Genomic DNA, 21,001 nt, shown 5'->3' with positions numbered 1-21,001 from the left:
AAGAGACAGATCGGCAGTGAGGGGAAAAAAGACAGTGCGGTTACAAAGTTGGCAGTGAACGGTGCAATCCCGAAAGTTGCAGTGTCAAGCTGTGTCGTCTCGTGCGTAAGGAAATTATTATTAACAGTGGTGAGTTAAATATCACATTTTATCACCGTCATTCTGCTAGTTCTAACTATATTTATCCACCTCCTAATATATTGCTCCATTCAAAATCATCCCAAAGAATATAAAATTTCCTATTTAAATTTTCTTATATTTTTTTAATAAATTTAGTTCTGATCATCAAACCCTCTTCTCTTAAAATAAGGGTTTGCAAATTATTAATTTAGAAAAAAAAATTAAAAAAATCTGTTGCACATGTTCCCTAAAACAGGGACATAATTTAAAAACCCTTACAACATGGCTCACGAACAGTGACCAAAAAATTAAAATCTTTACAATATATAATTATAGATTATCAACCATCGTTTGTTGGATACTATAGTTTATTTCGACATTTGCAATGTTCTAAACACAAACTACATTTTGTGGCAAAACTTTACTTCTAATCATTAAATAAAAAATCATTCAAACATCAATAATATTTTGCTTCAATGGCAATCAATATTCATAAGTAATCATTTGCATCTATGGCAATCAGCATAATTAATCATTATTTTGCATCTATGGGATTCAACATAAGTATTCAACACAAAAAATATTATCTCATTACTGCCTCTCTAATAAGTCATAACCTTTTGGTCATTTCTTCTTTAGGCAATAATGGTTTTCCATCTCAAAAACAATCATATACCAGCAAAATTCTAATCATCAAACCCCACTAAAGATTCCAATTATGACTCTAATTTGTTATAACTGTGAGCTATCACTCCCACAGAAACAACTGATGAAGGAAAAAACATTTTTTACTATTGTGACTGGGTGGAGAGTTCCTAGATGTCTGTAAGGCAATGTGATAGCAGACTCTAGTATTGGACCACAAAATCAAAAGTATGCAAAAGTTTTACAAATGTTTGATGTTGCAGTCTTAAGGTTTTTATATCGCAAACAAGTAGGTCAGATAATCGAGTGCAGCCATATGTGGTTCACGCCCACACCTCTAAAAGAATCACACCTACTTGTTTACCAAGAATCCAAAGTATTGGACAGCAAAAAATAAAAAAATGCCAAATGGGTTAAAAGCCCAGAAGAAAACTATAACCTAATTACATATGGCTTATGGCACGATATGCAATGAAAGATGAGGAATGGGGACATAATTTGCTCTGAAAAACCTAGTTACCTACCTATATAATATGATACACAACAAAATAGACATAATTAAAATAAGTGATACATGATGAAAAAATATATCGCAAGCACACAATTATTTACACTAAAGTAGATAGATTCTATAAAATTTAAGTTTTATCAACAATTTAAAGATTAGTAGGAAAAATAAGCAACAATTTCAACTTCTCATATTATTTTAGAAGAATACTTAAAATTCACAAATTTAAATGACTATGGACGAGATTAGTTAAGATATGCATCATAGAAGAAGATTACTGAATACTACACAAAGACAGGAAAGAATCGAAATTTGAAAAGATTTAGGGCCAAGAAAATAGGCTACAGGAAAGAAAAAAGACACAATTATGGACTCTTACCACACACTGCTTAGCGATTATGCTATTCTGGATCCCGGCATAACACAGGATTCCTAATCACTATGTGCTTTCTGATGGTATTTCTTCATCATATATTGATTGACTCTCATAATTTTACCTGTACTTATCTCTTCAAGTTTGAAACACTCTTTATTGAGATCATCTCTTACTATGTAAGGTCCACGATATTTAGGACACAGCTTGGCAGAAAACTTCTTCAGCTTGCTTGACAAAATGTAATTTTGAATTACAACTAAATCATCAACCTTGAACTTATACTTGGGTTTATTATGCATATTCTGTTTGAATCTTCTGATGACGCCTCTATTCTTTATTCTGTACAGTATTCGTTTGTTTCTGATACTTTTTTCTTCAAGTTCAAACTTATTTTCTACAGGATATTTGATATACTTAAAAACAAGATGTGACAATTTATGATTCATCATAAGCTCCATGGGTATGTGACCAGTTGATTCATGAAAATTGCTGTTGATGAAAAATTCGACCTTATCAATATATTTATACCAAATATTATGCTTATTTATTGGAACATAGGTTCTCAATATGCGATTTACCTCTTTCAAAGGTCTTTCACTAAGATTTGCCTGGGGATGATAAACTGAAATGTACTGTAGTATTATTTTATACCTAATCTTTCCATAGATTCTTTCCACAATCTGCTTTGAAAACAAGTACCATTATCACTGATTATATATTCAAATTTACCAAATTCATTTACATATTTTTCAACAACTTTTACTAAATTATGAGCGTTAGCCTTAACTATAGGATACAACTTTGTAAACTTAGTAAAGCCATCATAAATAATGCACATCCATTTGTATTTGCCACCTGGTAGTTCTCCATAAACATCAATGAAAAATTTGTGATGCTTTTTTCAGAAATTATGGTATGCATTTCTAATAACTTCTTCTCATTTGATGTCTTTACAAGTTGACAATACTTACAGTATCTTATAGTTTTGGTAACGAGTCTGTAACAATCTTTTTCCGGTATGTAAAAAGTATCTTCAATAAATTTACATGTTTTTGATATAGCCTACCTACATGACCTAATCTTTCATGAAACTCAACTATTAATTCTTCATACAGTGCTGAAGGCACACAAACTTTCCAAAAACTATTTTTTCCAGATTTTCTAGCGAACAAAAAATCATCATTTACTTTAAAAAATTTCTTGATATTCAAATTACCTGTCTCTAACTTATCTCTTACATTTTTTAACCAAACATCATCTTTTTGAATTTCTTCGATTTTCTTTACTATTTCAATGATATTTAGTACTCGGAATTCATTTGAATTTCGATTTTCTAAATTACCTTCATAATCAGTTCCAGAAATGATATCTGGCACAATGTTATCCTTTCCTGCTACAAATTCCCACTCAATATTAAAATTCTGTAATGCAAGAATCCATCTTCCCGAACGACCATGTCCTATCTTACATTTTTTAAAAAGGTCAAAGCTCTATGATCTGTACGGACAACTATTTTTTGATTACCAAAATAATTTTGAAGTTTCATTAAGCAAAATAATACAGCTAAACATTCTTTCTCACATATTGTGTAATTCAATTCAGATTTTGTTAAGCTTCTGCTAGCATATGCAATGACACAATGTTCCTTATCTTCACCTTCCTGAAATAACTCAGCTGCAATTCCTACATCACTAGCATCAGTGGCCAAAATGAAATTTTTGTTATAATCAGGATGTTTCAAGATCACACAGTCGATGAACCTATCTTTGATTTCTTGAAAGGTATCATTATCTTTTTCAGTCCAAATGAATTTATTTTTCTTGCATAGAAGATGCTTAAAACGATTTGTCAGGTATGAATAATTTTTCTGAAACTTTCTGTAAAAATTACAGAGACCTATGAATGACTGCAATTGTTTCAAATTTTGTAGAATGGGAAATTTCTGAATAGCATCTAGCTTATAGAGTCATCTGCTTCAATACCATTTTTACTTATACTAATTATTAACCCAAATACTTTATCTTGTCTGCAATGAATTTCGATTTATTCAGTTTCAATTTCGAATTACTTTCCCTTAACTTATTGAATAATAATTCAATTCTACTGATATGTTGTTGAAGAGATAAACTAGAAATGGCAAGATCATCAATATAAGCAATAGTAAACTCACAAACCTCTTCACCTAGCATTTTGTACAAGCATTTGATAAATTCAGAAAAACTAATATTCAAACCGAATGGTAGATGTGTATATTGATAAGTCTGACCAAAAACATTGAAAGCTACATATTTTTTACTATCTTCAGTTAATTTTAGATGATTGAATCTGATTGAAACCTTAAGTGAGATCAAAACTGCTAATGTAGTTGCACTTATTGAATCGAATGAGTAGGTTATCTATTGGTTCAGTTTCTGTAAAATCTTTTATTATGTACTAACTTATATTTTATCTCTCTTCCATCTAAACATAATCGAATTTCATTATTTTTTTGGCTTTTTTATCACTAGGGCTTGTATATTCAGAGCTTCCTGGTTCAATGATTTTCTGATTCAACATTTTCTTCAATTCTTTCTTAACTTGATCTCTATACTGATATGGGATCGGATAACTCTTTTTATCTAATTTCACATCATCTTTCATTTTAAGTTGACATAAATAATCTTTTGCAGATCCAGGACTATCAGAGAAAATATCTTTGTTATTTTCAAATACCTCAATTAATTGGTTTACCAATTCAGGATATTCTTCACTTAGCTGTAATCTTGAATTATCAATCTGCTGATTCCATAATGTATCAAACGTTTCTTGGTTTCTTTCTATGTTAACAAGAAAAAGTCTATTGTACTTCAAGGTATCTTTTTTATAAATGCAAAACAACAATCTTTCAATGATATCATGTTTTGATTAAAATCAATAACTGCTCCAACATCTTTCAAGAAATCACAACCCACCAAAATATCTACACTTAAATCTTGAACTATAAGAAAAACTATTGGAAATTCTAATTTATCAAAGAATACCTCCAACATAATCTGTTTCTACCTTCTTATGTCGCATACCAGTAGCTACAACGATACTTACATTAGGAGCTGGTACTAAGTTCAACTTGAGATTGTTTTTCTCCATTCCATCAACAAGTTTCTCATTAATTACATTTACTTCAGATCCAGTGTCAATAATCATTTGGTATTTCTTATTGAAAATCTGTACTTCTATTTCTGCTAAGTCATATCCAGTAGGTGGAGTGTTCTCTTGTCCTCCAATAGTTCACTAAAAATAAAACCTACCATGTGTGGTTCTTCTTGACAAACAGTTTCAGATTTATTCATAGATTCATCTACCTGAATTTCTGGAGTATGTACTATGTTAACACTTGATTCTTTAATATGACTTTCTTAATAATTAGGTATTACTTCATTACTTAAATTTCTACAACTATTTTCTTGCAGATGAATTTGACTGATTAATTCTGGCTTTCTAATTTCTAATCTGTTTGAAGTTGCAGATTCAAAATTTATTTTATTCATGTCTACAGCTATATCAAAATTTGACCTTTCCTTAACTGGGAGAACAGGGCTGTCATTTCTTAGTCCCCTTATTAGTTTAAAGGAACATTCTGTCTTGGACGATTTGCATTCATCTGATTTGAAGTTTGAGCAGGCGTAAAACCTGGCGGTGGGAAACTGAAATCTAGCTGGTAGTTGTTAGCTGGTCGATTTGAATTCACAGGTTGATAATTTCTATTATCTCTGAAATTATTCTGAAAATTTTGCTCTCTATGACCATTATTGTTTGGTCCATTTTGGTACTTTCGATTATGGAAATAATTCCTACCTCCTTGATACTGCTTATTATTATCTTGAAACATTACACCATTTGAATTCTGAAATCTATTTCTATCATCCCTATGTTCACTCTGATGAAAACTTATTGTTTTATTTTGACTTCCAGTTTGAGCATTGTTATAATCACGTTTGTCTGTTTACTTTGTAAGTGTCAGTATTGTCAAACTCATTCAACAAACAAATGAACTCATCACTACCGGAAGTCTTAATGTTACGAATAATAGCAGCTGTAGATATGGTTTCATCAAAATGACCTTTCAAAAACTTAAAAATAGTATCTTTATCTAAGGCTAGAATTAAATTCTTAGCAATATTGAAACGAGAAATATAATACTCAGTAAGATTCTTAGATAAATTTGGCCTATATTTTCCAAATCTTAAATCGTTTCTAGCAGATGATTGAATGTCGTCTGACCACATTCTAGCAATGAATTTCTCTTTAAATTCTTCAAAGCTGTTTACATCAAAACGGATGAAAATCCACCAATCACAATGAGCAAAATTCAAATTGAAATTATTTTCCAAAATACCTTAAAATTTCAACATTTAAAATTTAAACTTTGGCAAAAATAAAATTAAATATTATAAGGGGTTCAGTCTAATGCTCTCATATTGGTTGGTGTCCCGGTCGATCTCTGGCAAGCAAGTGGGCAGGTGATCCTCCCTTATTCTTTTTCGCCAATACTTCCTATTTCTAAATTTACATAAATTTGCATAGCTGCTGCTATTGGAGGATTTCAACAAATCCCCAATGATGTAATTTGACACTGTCAAATAGTTCGCAATACAATGACATAGTAATAAGTTATATATGAATGTATTCACACTTAAATTTGATCCCATGCAAGTTACAAATACTCATGTATATCACAATAATGATATATTTTTATAATTTTAAAAAAGACCACGTGGTGACTTTTTGAAATATATATTTCTATCGCCTACCAAATACTAGATTCTGATTGGTACATCACCAGTTTTTGTACAAAATGTGCTATTGTATTAATACGCCTAATAAAACTAGATCACATTTCCTTTTTATTTTTATTATATTTTCATGATTTTTATTTGCTCGTATATATACAATATACTTATATATGTTTTTAAACGTTCTTGTCCTTCATTTAGCATGCTAGAATCTACAAAACCCTTTTTGTCCTTGCTTTATTGAGTACTGTTTACTTGCAATTATTTTGCTAGAAAGTATCTGACTGAATTTCAGATGTACAGCTTGACCGTTGTTGATGTTGCCGACAAGCTCTATACAAAGAACCTAACCTCAAATACAATATTATTATTTTTATTAAATTATTGAAAATGACTTCCATTTCGTATTGTTGCAAATAATCTTAGCCTCTATAGTCGTTATTATCTTATCTTTATTGTCAACTGATAATACAACTGATGATAAAAGTTTCTGGTTTCTTTAAATGAGACCTAATAATCCATTTCAATAAGTGAATTTTATTTGTGCCAAAATGCACCGTTATAATATTTTTTCCCAGTCTTAATGCTACCCAAGCACATTTTCATTTCTATATCATTTTTAAGGCCTTTTAAAAAAGAGAAAGATGACATTAATAAAAATGTTTAATGATACTTTTATACAAAACTGACGACTGGTTAAACTTTATCAATTATTTATTTTAAAACTAAAACATCAATCAGCCGCGATTTTGGATAAAAGTATCATAAAACATTTTTATTGATGTCATCTTTCTTGTTTTAAAAATATCTTTAAAATGATGTTCCACACAATGGGTGTTTACATTCAAAAATTTTTGAGTTACAACCCCTCATTTCTTTAGAAACTAAAACTTCAATCAGCCGCCATTTTGGATCAAGCATCATAGAACTTTTTTATTGATGCCATCTTTCTTGTTTTAAAAAGGCCTTTAAAATGATGTACCACATGGGTGTTTACATTTAAAATATTCGAGTTACAACCCCTAAGTCACCCATACCAGTTATTGAAATACAAGCGATATAGCAAAACCCTGAAATTGTAGCGATCATCTTGTTTTCGAGGTGTTTGCCTGTGATTTCGACTTATCATCATCATGATCCTTATTATGCTAGACCTAACGAAGAAAATGAGACATCTTCCACGGCTGTTACCCAAAAATGACCACAGAGTGCCTTATTCATGACATTTGCGCCCGGACTATTCTAAGAATATTACATTAGTAAACTGTATTCAATGATTTTTTTTCTAACACAATATATTTGATTTGACTTGCAAAAATACACACTACCAACCACCATTAACCTTCTTTGTTGTTAATACGGTATTAGTTGTTGTACTTTTAGAGAATAGGACTACCTAAATATTCTATTCTCATTCCATTCTCTGGTTCTATTGACTATCTTATTTTCATGAGATACTTCGATATTCTGAAATTGTTATTTCTATAATCATATTTTTCTCTCTTGTAGTTCTTTTTCGTGAAAGTGGTGCTTACTGTCGTAAATGACCCATGTACAAGCTTAGAGGTCATGTAGGTATCACACTCAGCGAAAAATACAATTTCGAATTCATTTTTCACACTATTATTACATTAAAATGCAACATTTCAATGTAGAGATGGAAGCACGATCTCTTGAAAATGCATAAAGAGAGAATGATGTAAAATGATTGGAGTTGGCAAGTTGAAATTGGTAATTGAGCAACCGATAGTGAAAGTAGGGTGGTGAGGGTGTTAAGAGGGGCGCAGGCGCGGTAGATGGTGCTGCCACCTGGGGTGGCGACGCCATTTTGAGCGAGGAATGCGGCGCGGCGTATGGCCAGCTGGCGAGGCGACAGACCAGCGACAGTAGCGCCGACTGGCGGCCTGAGCGAGCACTACGAGCAGCAGCACAGTCAGATGGAGGAGACGGTTCTCAGCTGATAGTGTGCGGTTGCGGTTGCGGTTGCGGTTGCGTTTGCGGTGTGTAGCGTGAGTGCGCCGAGCGAGCGATGCGGCGATGCAGCAGCAGCCAGTGAACGCGTCGCCGGCCGCGACCGGAGCGACCGGCACGGCAACTGCGGCGACCAGCCACGTGAACGGCGGACGGTTCGACTTTGATGACGGCGGCACCTACTGCGGCGGCTGGGAGGATGGCAAGGCGCACGGCCATGGCGTCTGCACGGGCCCCAAGGGCCAGGGCGCCTATTCCGGCTCCTGGCACTTCGGATTCGAGGTGTCCGGCGTCTATACCTGGCCAAGGTAACCCCATCATTCCAACCTAGGCTATAGGTTCTACTTTGACATTTTTTGATAAAATGGCATAAAATCTCTTTAAAATATAATAAAGTGCATTATAGTTTGGGGTAGCAGTTGATTCCGTGGTTACGCTTACAAGTTAAAAATCATGCGCCTACCCTCGTTTGAGGGGTGACCACTTGAAGAGCTGACTAAATATTTTAGATTTTTTAGTATTCCGCATACCGTATTGTAAACTTTATATAGCATTTCATATTGACAATTATAGCAACATATATACATTCTATAGAAATACTTATAAATTTAATTTAAAAAATCTCTTCCTGGAGGTTGTGATCTACTCATCTCTTTTCATCCTCCTCCAACTCATTACCCACACAAAAGCCTAGAGCTCATGTGCAAATCACGTCTAGCATTGAGAAAAATGTATTACAGTTTTGTGTATGCATTTTTATATTATATTTTTTTAATATCTACCTCGCTACTTTAAAAATACTACTGTTAGTGATGAAGATAGGAAATTGATAAACTCAACTCAATTGAAAAAGTGGATACAATTTAGCATTTCATTAGATTATTATCCTTCCTATATTATCACACTCCTTCAAAAATACTACTGTCCGTGATACTGTGATGCATATAGGACTATTTTATAAGATCAAGTAGAACAAGTAGAAAAATAGCATAATTTCAAAGCTCAAGTCTGGAAATTTACAAATTTGTTCCACTAACACTATCCCAAATCGTAGCAATCGCCCTGTTTGTGATGCTGTAATGTGTAGTGCACGTAGTAAATTCAACAAATCAAATATTCGGGAGGGGAATAGTTTCAAGCATATCATGTTCTCTCTCGATCAGTTTCTTTTGTGCCTTCACCAATAAATAAATAAATGAACACGGTTCAACAAGCGGAAAACAACTCACCAATTCAAAAATACCATTGGCTGACAAGTAGAAAATCGAATAATTTGATTCATTGCAACAAGTAGAAAAAGTAACAAATATCCATATTGTCTATACTGTATCACAAAAATTTTATCCTAGGCGTGGCTTGAAAAGTTCACAAAACTTTTATTCTAATAATCAACTTCTAAATTTATTGAGGACTGATTCCTCATATAGATAACTTTTTGTAGCATTCCTTGAACATTTGAATTTCGAATAAGATTTTTGAATGAATAATATAATTTGAACCAGTTGAACAGATGAGAGACATAAACTTGAAAATACAATGTACGGAACAAAACTTGCTTAGAAAAATGCAAAAAGAAAAAAAAGCAGGACAGAAATAATATATTGTTGTGCCTTCACCTTTTAAAAGATAATAAAAAAGATAATTTGGAATGAAACTTAGAATTTGGAAAGTAGGCCAGCACATTCACCTACCCTACCTAAAGATAGATATTCAATATTAAGAAGTTAGTAACGTAATTTAATGACTAATCTAGTTGCGCAAGTTATTTACATTCCGGAATTTCTTCTATATACATTATATTGTCACGTAACAAAATATTTGACTAATAAACCCTTCACGAACCCGTAATGAATCCTTCTAACAAATATGGTAAATATCTTCATCAGAACTCTTTTTCTATTTTCTTCTTCTAATTCATTAGGAATCATCTCGTTGAGTGTATAGAGACTAGGCTATAGAGTGGCGCCATATACTCACAAAAACGTATCCAATTACAACTCAAAAAATCTTGTCTTCAATAGACTGATCTGTTTCCTACTTTTTTTCTGATCTGTTACGGATATTTTTCAACATGACTCAAGCGTGATTTTGCATTCTACAATCATGAGAAAAACACTTTTCATTGTAATATTCCAGTTGGAAACCTCTACGACAGAACGCTTGTCAAAACAAAACTATGAGTGCCAGTTTTAATCGACAATAATTCTGTATTTCGCTTGTCACTAGAGTATTGTCATTTTCTCACTGCCTACAACATCAACTAAATAAATTGACTCGACATAGATAATTATTATTATTTATCTCAAACTCAAAGTACGTGACATTTTCTCTGAACACTGGAAGAATAATTCTCAACGCATGATTTAATAATATGAAAATTGAGCTCGATCAACTAGCTTAGCATTGGACTGCTACTGCTTGACTTCTGATTATCAACATTATGGAATTTACCAATACATTAACACATTAATAGACTACTATTACACTATTACTGATTCTCAAGTTCACTGACATTTCCAACCTTACTGGAGCCTCACATAATCATTTCTCAACAATAAACATCATATCCGACTAGTTTCAATTACTCTACTATAAGCTTACATCTCAAAACATCCCAACTTATTCACATGGAAGACTTAATTATTGCAATTTCACTATTCACCATTAATCATTTTTTAATTTTTTTTAAATTTATTAATTCTTTTTGACTACCTATCTCTAAGGTTCTATCTCTTTAGATTTGCGTGGCAGAGAGGACCAGGAGTTCGAACTCCGCTCTAATAAAGACAAATAATTATTAATCAATCAATCAATCTCTTTCTTTCTTCTCCTCTTCCTTCTCCGTTTTCCTTTGAATTAGACCATGTCTCCTACATCAGTTCACCCGGTATTCAACTACTACTGGCCAACATAAGATTTCTACTATACTGTTAATTACTATAATTTAATTTTCCCAACAAAAATTCTATTTCCTTTTGACACGAATTTTCCTACATATTTCTACTTTATATCCCCATTTTAATTTCAACCTTTCAACTCTCAACTACAAAATAATTTAAACTCATGCTCAACTCAAGAGATTTTCCCTTTTCATTTCAAATTCAACTAGGAAAAATTTCACTGTTAATTTTATTTTAATTCAACCCGTTAAGTACTGTTCCAATATTTATTTCTACTTTCACTAATAACCATTTTAACATTACATATTCGAAAAATTTTCTCTGTTATTTTATTTGTATACCTTAACTAATCACTTTAAATATTCATTTTTAAAACAATTATATAAAACAATTATAAAACAATAAAACAACATAAAACAATTTTCCTTACCATACCAAACTTCTAAGCAACTTTCAACACTATAATTCATTTTTTTACCAATTATTACTTGTGATTTTGCGGCTGACTTTCTAACCAAACATTCACGAACCTTTTGACTGGGCTTCCCTAAACTACACTGATTGTTACCCTTACAATCACTACGAAGATTCACTAAATACTTCTAGATTTCGGTTTACGTTATTCTACTGACGAGCCCCATAACTCTCAAATGAACCACACCGTTTACTAGATACAAAAAAATCTCAGCTCACATCATCTTCGGTGCCTTTCGCTAAAATTAAACAATTCCACCGTACAAATTTGCAAGGTTAGTCACAGCTAGATTCCTTGATTTGCTACATGGACAACTCTCGGGCAGTGCTCCGTTCTCTCTGGACACGGACCTACACTCGCGCCGATTACCTAAATTCAACAACAACACACACAGGCAGGACATCCCCTTGTCCTCCTCTAAATCTTGAGTCTCAACTAAACCAAAAAAAATCCCCACAGCCTACAGGAAACACAACGGATCTTTACACTTTCACTATGCATGCCTACCGCAAAAATCACACCTAAAAAAAATATTTCCAACAATAAACTGATTCACCTTTTCGAGAATAAACATTACTGATAAAGTAATGATAATAATAAACATTATTGACTTAACAGCCTATCTGAATCAACTTATTTTCATACAAATTCCCAAGGATTTGATCAGCGTTTCAACTTTAATCTACAATACCTAATTAGTTTAGTTTCGATTTAGTTTAAACATCTCAAGGCCAATTAACTTTTCAAAACTACTTATCAACAATAACTAGTCAAAGAGTTTCCTATTATTCCCTGATTACCTTCGATTTACCTAAGTTTTTCAAAAATTTTCCAAATTTTCCCCAAACATTCTCCAATAATAATTTCCGAATTTCCCTAATTTAATTGAGTTGACTTTAAAATATCAATACTCACTTTCACTACTACTATAAAATATTCAACTACCCGACGCGTGAGACCAGAATACGTACGTTGACATCACAATAATTTCTATCACCATCAACGGAATTACAGAATACAAAAATTCATTCAGCACTTAGAATCAGTTGTTTTTCACCTATCCTAGTTTCTTCTACTAATTTTTATTCTACCGTTAAACCTCTATTTTCTCAATAATCAATTTCAATATAAAGTTTCGGAATACTTTCAACTTGAGCTGCAATGATACTAAATTTTATCTTTAAGCACTTTAAAAGATTTTCATTCTAATGGATTTACTGAACTTAATAACTTCCCTATTTCATCTACAATCATTTAAACTTCAGAAAAATTGGAGTAGAAACTATAACTTATTCATTTAACTCCAAACCCAAAATATTGACAGTTAACACGTTCACAGAATGAATTATTAAGTATCGACTCAGATAAATTAATCTTAAGTAATTAGAATGAGTTATGAAAATTTGATTTTGTTTTTTTAATTTGAATTTCAGAGATATAAAATGCTCTGTAGCAGAGTCGGCGCAGTTGTGTGCCTCACCTTTTAAAAGATAATAAAAAAGATAATTTGGAATGAAATTTAGAATTTGGAAAGTAGCCGGCACATCTAGAAAACGATTCTGAGTCTATACTATTTCAATTCATGCAGGCGAACGGGTTAGAGTCAGGAAAACTACAAGTTTTTGCCATGCCTGATTTAATCGCCGTTCACTATTTTAACACTAAAATATTCTAAAACAAACATAATAGCAACAATACTGACACGGAAGAGAATAAGAATCATATTAAATTTAACACGTTACATTACCTTTATTCTCTGATCTGGGGACGCATTACTATCCTTACGTTAGATATTCAACTATCACCATCACCATCCAAATAATATCAGTTGCAAATATTAATTTCAGAACAAAACTCAAAACAGAAAAACCCAAAGAACCCAAATTTCGTCGATAATAACCTATATAACCCATTTCATAAATTTGGAATCCCCACTTTTGATTAACATTCTTGAAAGAACATTTTGTTTCACTATACTGCACTTTCGTTGGTCTGCACGTTGCTTTATCATCGAGGTTATGGTACCTTGTTTTTGGCGGTGAACTTTTACCAGTTGAATTTGGCTTGATGGCGACATCATCTTACGTCCATGAGGTTATGGTACCTTCATTTTGGCGGTGAACTTTCACCAGTTGAATTTGGCTTGATGGCGACATCATCTTACGTCCCTAGACCTTTCATCTGAAGCGGTGTGACATAAAGTTGCAGAACCAAAGGGGTGGTACATGAAGTTGGTTTGGGGTCACACATGAACCGCTGTAAATAAATGTATTACAGCATTAATTTCTAACTCTTCCTGCAATTCATAAAAAGCTAAAAAAGGAGTTATCCATTGATTACAGATTATTTGAATTCTCTCATTCTATTTGAATCCTCATTTTATATAGATTTTTATCTTTAAACTACTGATTCTTTGTATAAGAATTAATGGATCTTCCTTCACAAATAATTCAAAAGTTTTGTCATAATTTAATAAATTAGCGTTCAGTTAAAGCCTTAACGCCATGAGAAAACACAGTCAGAAAAATATAAAACTTTAGCTAGTCACAAACTTGACATAATATTCAAAATTACATTCCAATTTAGTGACTATCTTACTAACTTTCAGCAATTCTTTACCATAATATATCTTTAGAAACAATAACTCAAATGTAACGTAACTGAAAACTTTCTATACTTCTTTAGAAAAAATATAATTATCTTCCATTACTAATAAAACAAAAGGACCATTCTCAATGAAAATTATTAACTTGAACAATAACAGGCTTTGTTGATACAATACTCTGATGGAAGTTTCAATTAATTGAATTCCCTAAATTATATTTCAACCTTATTTTACGTACCTTAGCGGTTATTTGAAGAAACAATTATCCCTACATGATGAAGAAACACACTCAAGCTTTTCAGGACATGGCACTACTAGAAAATTTAAACTTTAATATAAATAAAACTGACTCCTAAATTAACTAATAATATAAACTTCTAAACTTGCCCAAAAAGGGCGAAACATAATGAATACATCTTTACTCTCGTAGTGCTCCTAGCAAAGTGTCCTCCGAAACGTAATCTGGTCTCTCGGCTGGGGAATCGCCTCACTACTGTATCTAGAAACAGGTCTCCTATTGGGCGAAGGGAATCAATTTGACCAATCGTCGCGTGGCTTCTGGAGCCTTAGGACAAAATAGTCACTGCAAAATCATTGGTTTGTTATAATTTATTGCAATACCTGCTGTTTCCCAACTTATCGCACTCTATGTCGCGACAGGAAGGCTAAGTTTTAGATATGATCCCATAATCTACATTCCTCGACGACTCGGAGCCACAATTTTTAAATATCTATCATGGGAAACTCGAAGTCATGGCCGTTCATAGTAGAGAGAGAAAATAATTTATTTCGCTAACTCACAATAATGGCTCTAGTCTATTGCGTATTAAATTTACTATTATAACTTGGGAAAAGGCCTGAATTAAAAATAGTGCTCGGCACATTGTGCAACAGGTGGCTAGTTGTTAATAAGTGTATTGCGAATTGTTTGTGGAGGAACTTTAAGAATATTACGAGAGTTAGGTTAAGGAAGGGCAGAATTGAATGAAGGATAAACTTTTCAGAATCCAAAAGTCCGCTTTAGGCTAGACAGTAGACAACAAATGAAACTGAGAGGAAGTTCTATTGATTTGTTCCATCGTTAACTGCATAATCTATTTATCAATTAATCAACTTGCACTTAGGTTCTGTCTTCTAGATCTAGATTACCTCCTTCTATCCTATTTTTTCTTTTCACATTATCTTTTATCTTCTCTCTCTCCTCTCTCAATCTCTCTCTCTATCTCTCTCTTTCTCTTTGTGTGTTTAGTGGAAATGCGGTTCCACCTCTCGATTGAACGGCCTCTACCCTATCCTCATCCTCCTGCCTCGCCCTACATTCACTTTCTCTTTCCATGTTTGTGTATTTTGTGGAAATGCGTTTCATTCTCTTGATGCCTCTCTCAACCATCATTCCAGATTGATTGATCTGTTTCTGTTTAATCACAGATTGTATGCCTAGTGATTAGATCCACCCACTGTGTGCTATTTAATTGCCTGTATGATCAATCAAAACCTGATAGCCAGTCAAATGAGAGATTATACAAGCTTTTCCGCTCTCTAACAATAACCACAATCATTGACCAAGCTGATATTTTTGAAGCTTAGAAAGCGATCAGTGTATGAATATTGGAAATCTATTGTTGTATCCATAATAACCTGCTATATATGATTCAGAATAACTCACTGATGACAATCCCATCAGCAAGGTTTCATTGGCATTTGAAAATGATTATAAAAATAAGGAGTGAGATGTGCACTTGTAGAGAGTAGGCCTATTCTATATTTTTTCCCCACTATCAACACCGCTCTGGTTTTGACACTACCACTTCGCAATATTCAAAGAGAGAATATAACTGATGCGGATTTCATGGAATTGAACAAGAAAATAATCATGATCATGACATTTGTCGTCGAATGTTCGACTCATGGAGAATAATTACTCATGAATAAACTCATAGAAAGTCGCAAGTACTGTAATTGCAACATAATATGTTAGAAGAGGTCTGTGACCAGGCATTCATCGTACTTCCAATCACAACTCTATGTTGATTTTAGTATTGATCTGTCTGATAAGGATTGGCCTGTTTCTCCTCTTGCAATATTATTTTAATGATAACTGATTTTCTACAAATGGATAATAAGAAATAAAGCTACTACATATTGAAGTTTCTTCAAAATAATTTTATATAGTGAGATTCACTTTACACTGTCAGCATCGATTGAATGGGAAGCCTTGATGTTATTTATAAGGGATAATGGCACTGTGAAGTGAATCTCTCTATAGGATTTTTCCTCAAATGTTTTGTTATTCTAATTTCTGATCAGAGTTTAAATGACATATAATTTTTCCTAACAGCTCATCAAGCTATTAGGCGTAATGATTGTCACGTGATGACGTTATATGTGGCATATGCACACATGAACGTGGGTGTTATCGATAATGATAGCAGTCCATGCAATCACACAAAAAGCACACACAAGGTCGCTTCACATTCGGGTGGCCGTAATGTCATTCACACTAAACGGTCAGCATTCCTCTTAGATAACACCAATGCTTCTGATTCAATAAATGTGCTGACAGTTAAAAGTAGATCTCACTGTAGTTTCCAATGCAGTGCAGCTATCTAACAGGTGACCTTTTTGCCTACAAGAAAATCGAATGTGGTATGAATTATTTATTGGGCCCGACGTTTGTAATGAGCGCAACAGCGTTCTCACTATCTTACCGGCCAAAACAAAAGTAACCCCAATAGTAGAAAACATGTTCAATTGGAGAGTAACGCTGTTTGTCGCGTTAATCACTTCTGTTCATTTGTTTGAGCATGGCCGACTGGAAATTGAACCATTCCAGTTGGCCAAGGAATGAGTTCCTAGTTCTTAAATCCTAGTAGAAATAATTATTTACTAACAAGCCGCCTGGCCTAAAAAAATGCTTTCATATAATTACAGGATATTGCAATTGAACGAGGGTAACAGTTTCTTACTTATGATTAGAGAATCGAGTCGTTGTCGGTTTGTATGTTCGACGATTACTTTTGATTGTTTCCGTCAATCGAGTTCAAATTTTCACATATTCTTTGAAGCATTTTACAGATCGAGTTCGTTAGGCAACAAAATTGACTCACCCCTTCATCCTTTTTGAGTTTTGTAACGTTATTTTTTCTATAACGTGTGCCCTGCTTGGCCGCAGTCGGTAGAGCAAAGATTTTTGAATATATAAAGTCTTTTTTGTGATTCCTGAAAGAGCAATAGTACCAATTTCTTACCAGCTCTCCTAGGTGCTCAAACAGTTCTCTGCTTTCGCTGGCTGCAAACGTCGGCCGCTTTAACAGTTCACAGTTTTTGTGACTGACTTGGTGTACTCCCCAAATATAGATGCAGTAGAGATAGACAGATATAAGGGCTCTGATTATGACAATGCGGTACCGCCACGAACACCACCCCCACCATTCGCCAAAGTGGTCAGAATGAAAAATGATACTGAGCGATACTCTATCAGAATACCTTATAAATTATATTGCTGCAACTTAATAACAGACCTTATCACAGACTTATCACAGACCTTTGAGTTTCTTCAAATCAGATGTGTTGGTACTGGATAATTTACATAAATCTCGGGAATGTATTATTTCCAAAGACTTAACAATCACTGCTGTATATCGCTGATTTATCCAACTTATTCGGTGAAGAATAGTTGGTTGGTAATTTAAATGATAGGTCAATTATGATAATAAAATAGAATATAACAAGATTGGTCATGCATGGAGATAGGATAATAAATAAAGGGTACACCATTCAAATAAACACAGAAATATTATTACATGGAATATCAATGAGCAATAATAAAAAATAGAGCAACAAATATAAAAATAATATGAGAATAAACATATATTGAAAAATATCACAGACTGCTCACTAATGATTGACTTTGCTCTGTTTCTTAGCATGAAATATTACCATGTGCTTTATTAATCAGCAAGCATATACTTTTAAATTAAACAGCTCAGTTATCGACTTGCTATTGCTTGTCGAATAAAATTTATAAATCTCACTTCCAAAAAATATAAATATTAGAAAATATCTCTCTCAGGGCTAGGGTTCGGCCTCTGGTGGAAATTAGATAAATCAATTTATCTTATGAACATGAGCTTTGCAAAAATCTAATAATTTACTAACCAAAGATATAATGAGTGAGCATAAAATTATAATAAATCATATATTAATATATTTCCCTCTGTGCATATTTAACAGTTAATCTCATAAATGTTTCTTAAAAAATATTCCCTTAATGTTTAATACTAGCACAAGTTTTGATGTTACTTTTTAATATTTAAACAACCCTTTGATGAGCTAGCTTTATTTAATCATGATTATTTCGAAGCACTGAGGGCTCCCTTAATAACTTTTCAATTGAACTCACGTGTTGATTTTCACAATTATGTTGGCGATCCAGACTTGTTTCGATGTCCCAGGCCTTTCTGGTGGGCTGCTGTCATCTTCTCCAATGGGAATATTTAAATTTAATGACTCATGTCATACTACGACCTCACTGAGTCTTATGAAATTTATTTGTTAATTATTCAAACAAACTTTAACATTTAATGCAAAATTATTTAAAAAAGGGATCTTGTGCTCTATAAATTGGTGGCTGTTCCCGGTGACCTCTGGTAAGCAAGTGGGCTTTGATCTACCCCTATTCTTTTCACGACCATACTTCTGTATTTTTGAATTTGCATATAATTTAAATATCCACTCTGATTGGTGCTATCCCTAGCCACACTACTATGCAATAATATGATTCAATATAGTCCATGCTAATCTGCTAGGTTACCACATAAAGAGCAAATATTATAGTTTTAATTATTCATTTTGTATCTGTTACATAAATCTGAGTACTGTATAGTTTACAAATTCTTATCACTCATATAATAAATAATGTATATTTTTGAATTAACTCGCTTTTACCGCCGGTCAGTTACTGTATTTTGATTGGCGTATTCTAAACTTACAAATGTATACATGCGCTGAGTAAGATATATCCCATTTCCTTAGTATTTTTATTTATTTTATAAATTTTGTCCATGCTCGTATGACATAAATATTATGTCATAAATATTTTTGTATTTTCTAAAACGTTTTTTCTTTTACATTGACATGTCATGCTTGTTACTAACCTTCTGATCACAGTTTAAGTGAATGCTATTTGTATGCAACTAAATTTGCCACAGGTGTCTGGCTAATTCTCAATTTATACGGCTTGACCAATTATTTAGGTTGCCGACTAGTAAGTACCAAAGAACCTAACCTCAAAAATTATTATTTTATATTATTAAATATATATATATATAGCAATAATATTTTCCCTTTCATTTGGCTGTTCAAAACTGTAGCCTGGATACCCGTTAATATCTAATCTTGAGTTTGTTGACATCGTATCTAGCGATAGCAATACAGCTGTTCGCTTGAGACTTATAAATTCTTCCCATTTAATGATTTTGATAACTATTCAAAAAATCTTCTTACAGTTTATAACAGGATAAAATTGGAAGTGCATAGAGAGAAAATGTTAGCGACTTATCATCCTGCAGACTGTTCATTTCTCTACAATAGTTCATGAGCATTTTACTGATTCATCTTTGCAAACTATTTTGACCCTCATTTTCTTATTTCTCCTAACTTGCAATTGTAAGAAAAGAGCGAATTCCAGTTTAGAGAATATTGCTCTTCACAGTATGTTTTACTCTGACAAAGGATTCAACCAATCGACTTTAAACTTCTTACACATATCATTTGAACCATTATACACTTCCAGTTCGTTGAGTAACGAATTTGACTCACTCTTTCACCCTTTTCTAGGATATGAATGGTTGTAATTGAAGGGCGTGGGAAAAGAATTTGTAGTAATTTTTGATTATTTATAACTTGTTTTGTAATCATATTCCAATGTGATATTGTTGTCGTCGTCGTCGTCTTCTTACAGGGGTGGGCAGTAATACCTATTCCGCCTTCAAACATTCTCCCTCCTTCTTCCGTTTCCCATTCTCTCAACATGTTCTCTCCACTGTTGTCGATTCTCGTCAACTCGTTGAGGTATAAAGATCACATTGAACTCTCTATGGATATCAATATTCTAAAGCCTGTCCTCTCTGGTGCATCCATTCACTGACCTTAAAAATCTCATTTCGGCCGCCTGTAACCTGCTCCACTCCCTCCTCTTTGGCACCCAGATTTCAGAGTCATACGAAAGTGTAGGGACGGCCATTACTTTATAAAATTTGAGCTTCGTCTCTTTTCGGGCTTTATTTTTGAGAGTTTTGTTAATAATGGTTCAGCATATGTACTGGAATCTGTTAATTTTTGTATTCAAGTCATGGTCTTCCTCGTATGTAATACCACATCCCAAAATTTGAAATGTGATACCTGTTCCAGTATTCTGTTGTTGAGAACTGTTTTAGAACCTATTGGAGACTTCCCCAGAAACGCCATCACTTTTGTTCTGTGCAAGGAAATCTTCATATTATATTCTGAGCTCAGGAGATGGAGTTGATATATTGCTCTTTGCAGATTGTCCTCTGATTCCTGCAATATCACTTGATCATCTGCAAACCGTAATGAATTGACAGCAATATTGTGTGTTAGTTGTATAC

At 33.1% G+C, this 21,001-nt stretch overlaps 1 protein-coding gene across 1 annotated transcript; it reads left to right on the top strand.

Annotated features, from left to right (window-relative positions):
- Window positions 1-8,271: 8,271 nt before the first annotated feature.
- Window positions 8,272-8,770, top strand: LOC120350486 (junctophilin-2-like). Its single transcript, XM_039424026.1, has one exon. The coding sequence runs from the start codon at window positions 8,459-8,461 to the stop codon at window positions 8,702-8,704; it is 246 nt and encodes an 81-aa protein (XP_039279960.1). The 5' UTR covers window positions 8,272-8,458; the 3' UTR covers window positions 8,705-8,770.
- Window positions 8,771-21,001: the final 12,231 nt, after the last annotated feature.

The sequence above is a fragment of the Nilaparvata lugens genome, chromosome 3, assembly GCF_014356525.2.
Source record: "Nilaparvata lugens isolate BPH chromosome 3, ASM1435652v1, whole genome shotgun sequence".
NCBI lineage: Eukaryota > Metazoa > Arthropoda > Insecta > Hemiptera > Delphacidae > Nilaparvata > Nilaparvata lugens.
The sequence above is the reverse complement of the archived record's forward strand: the minus strand, read 5'-3'. Positions and strand labels throughout refer to the sequence as shown.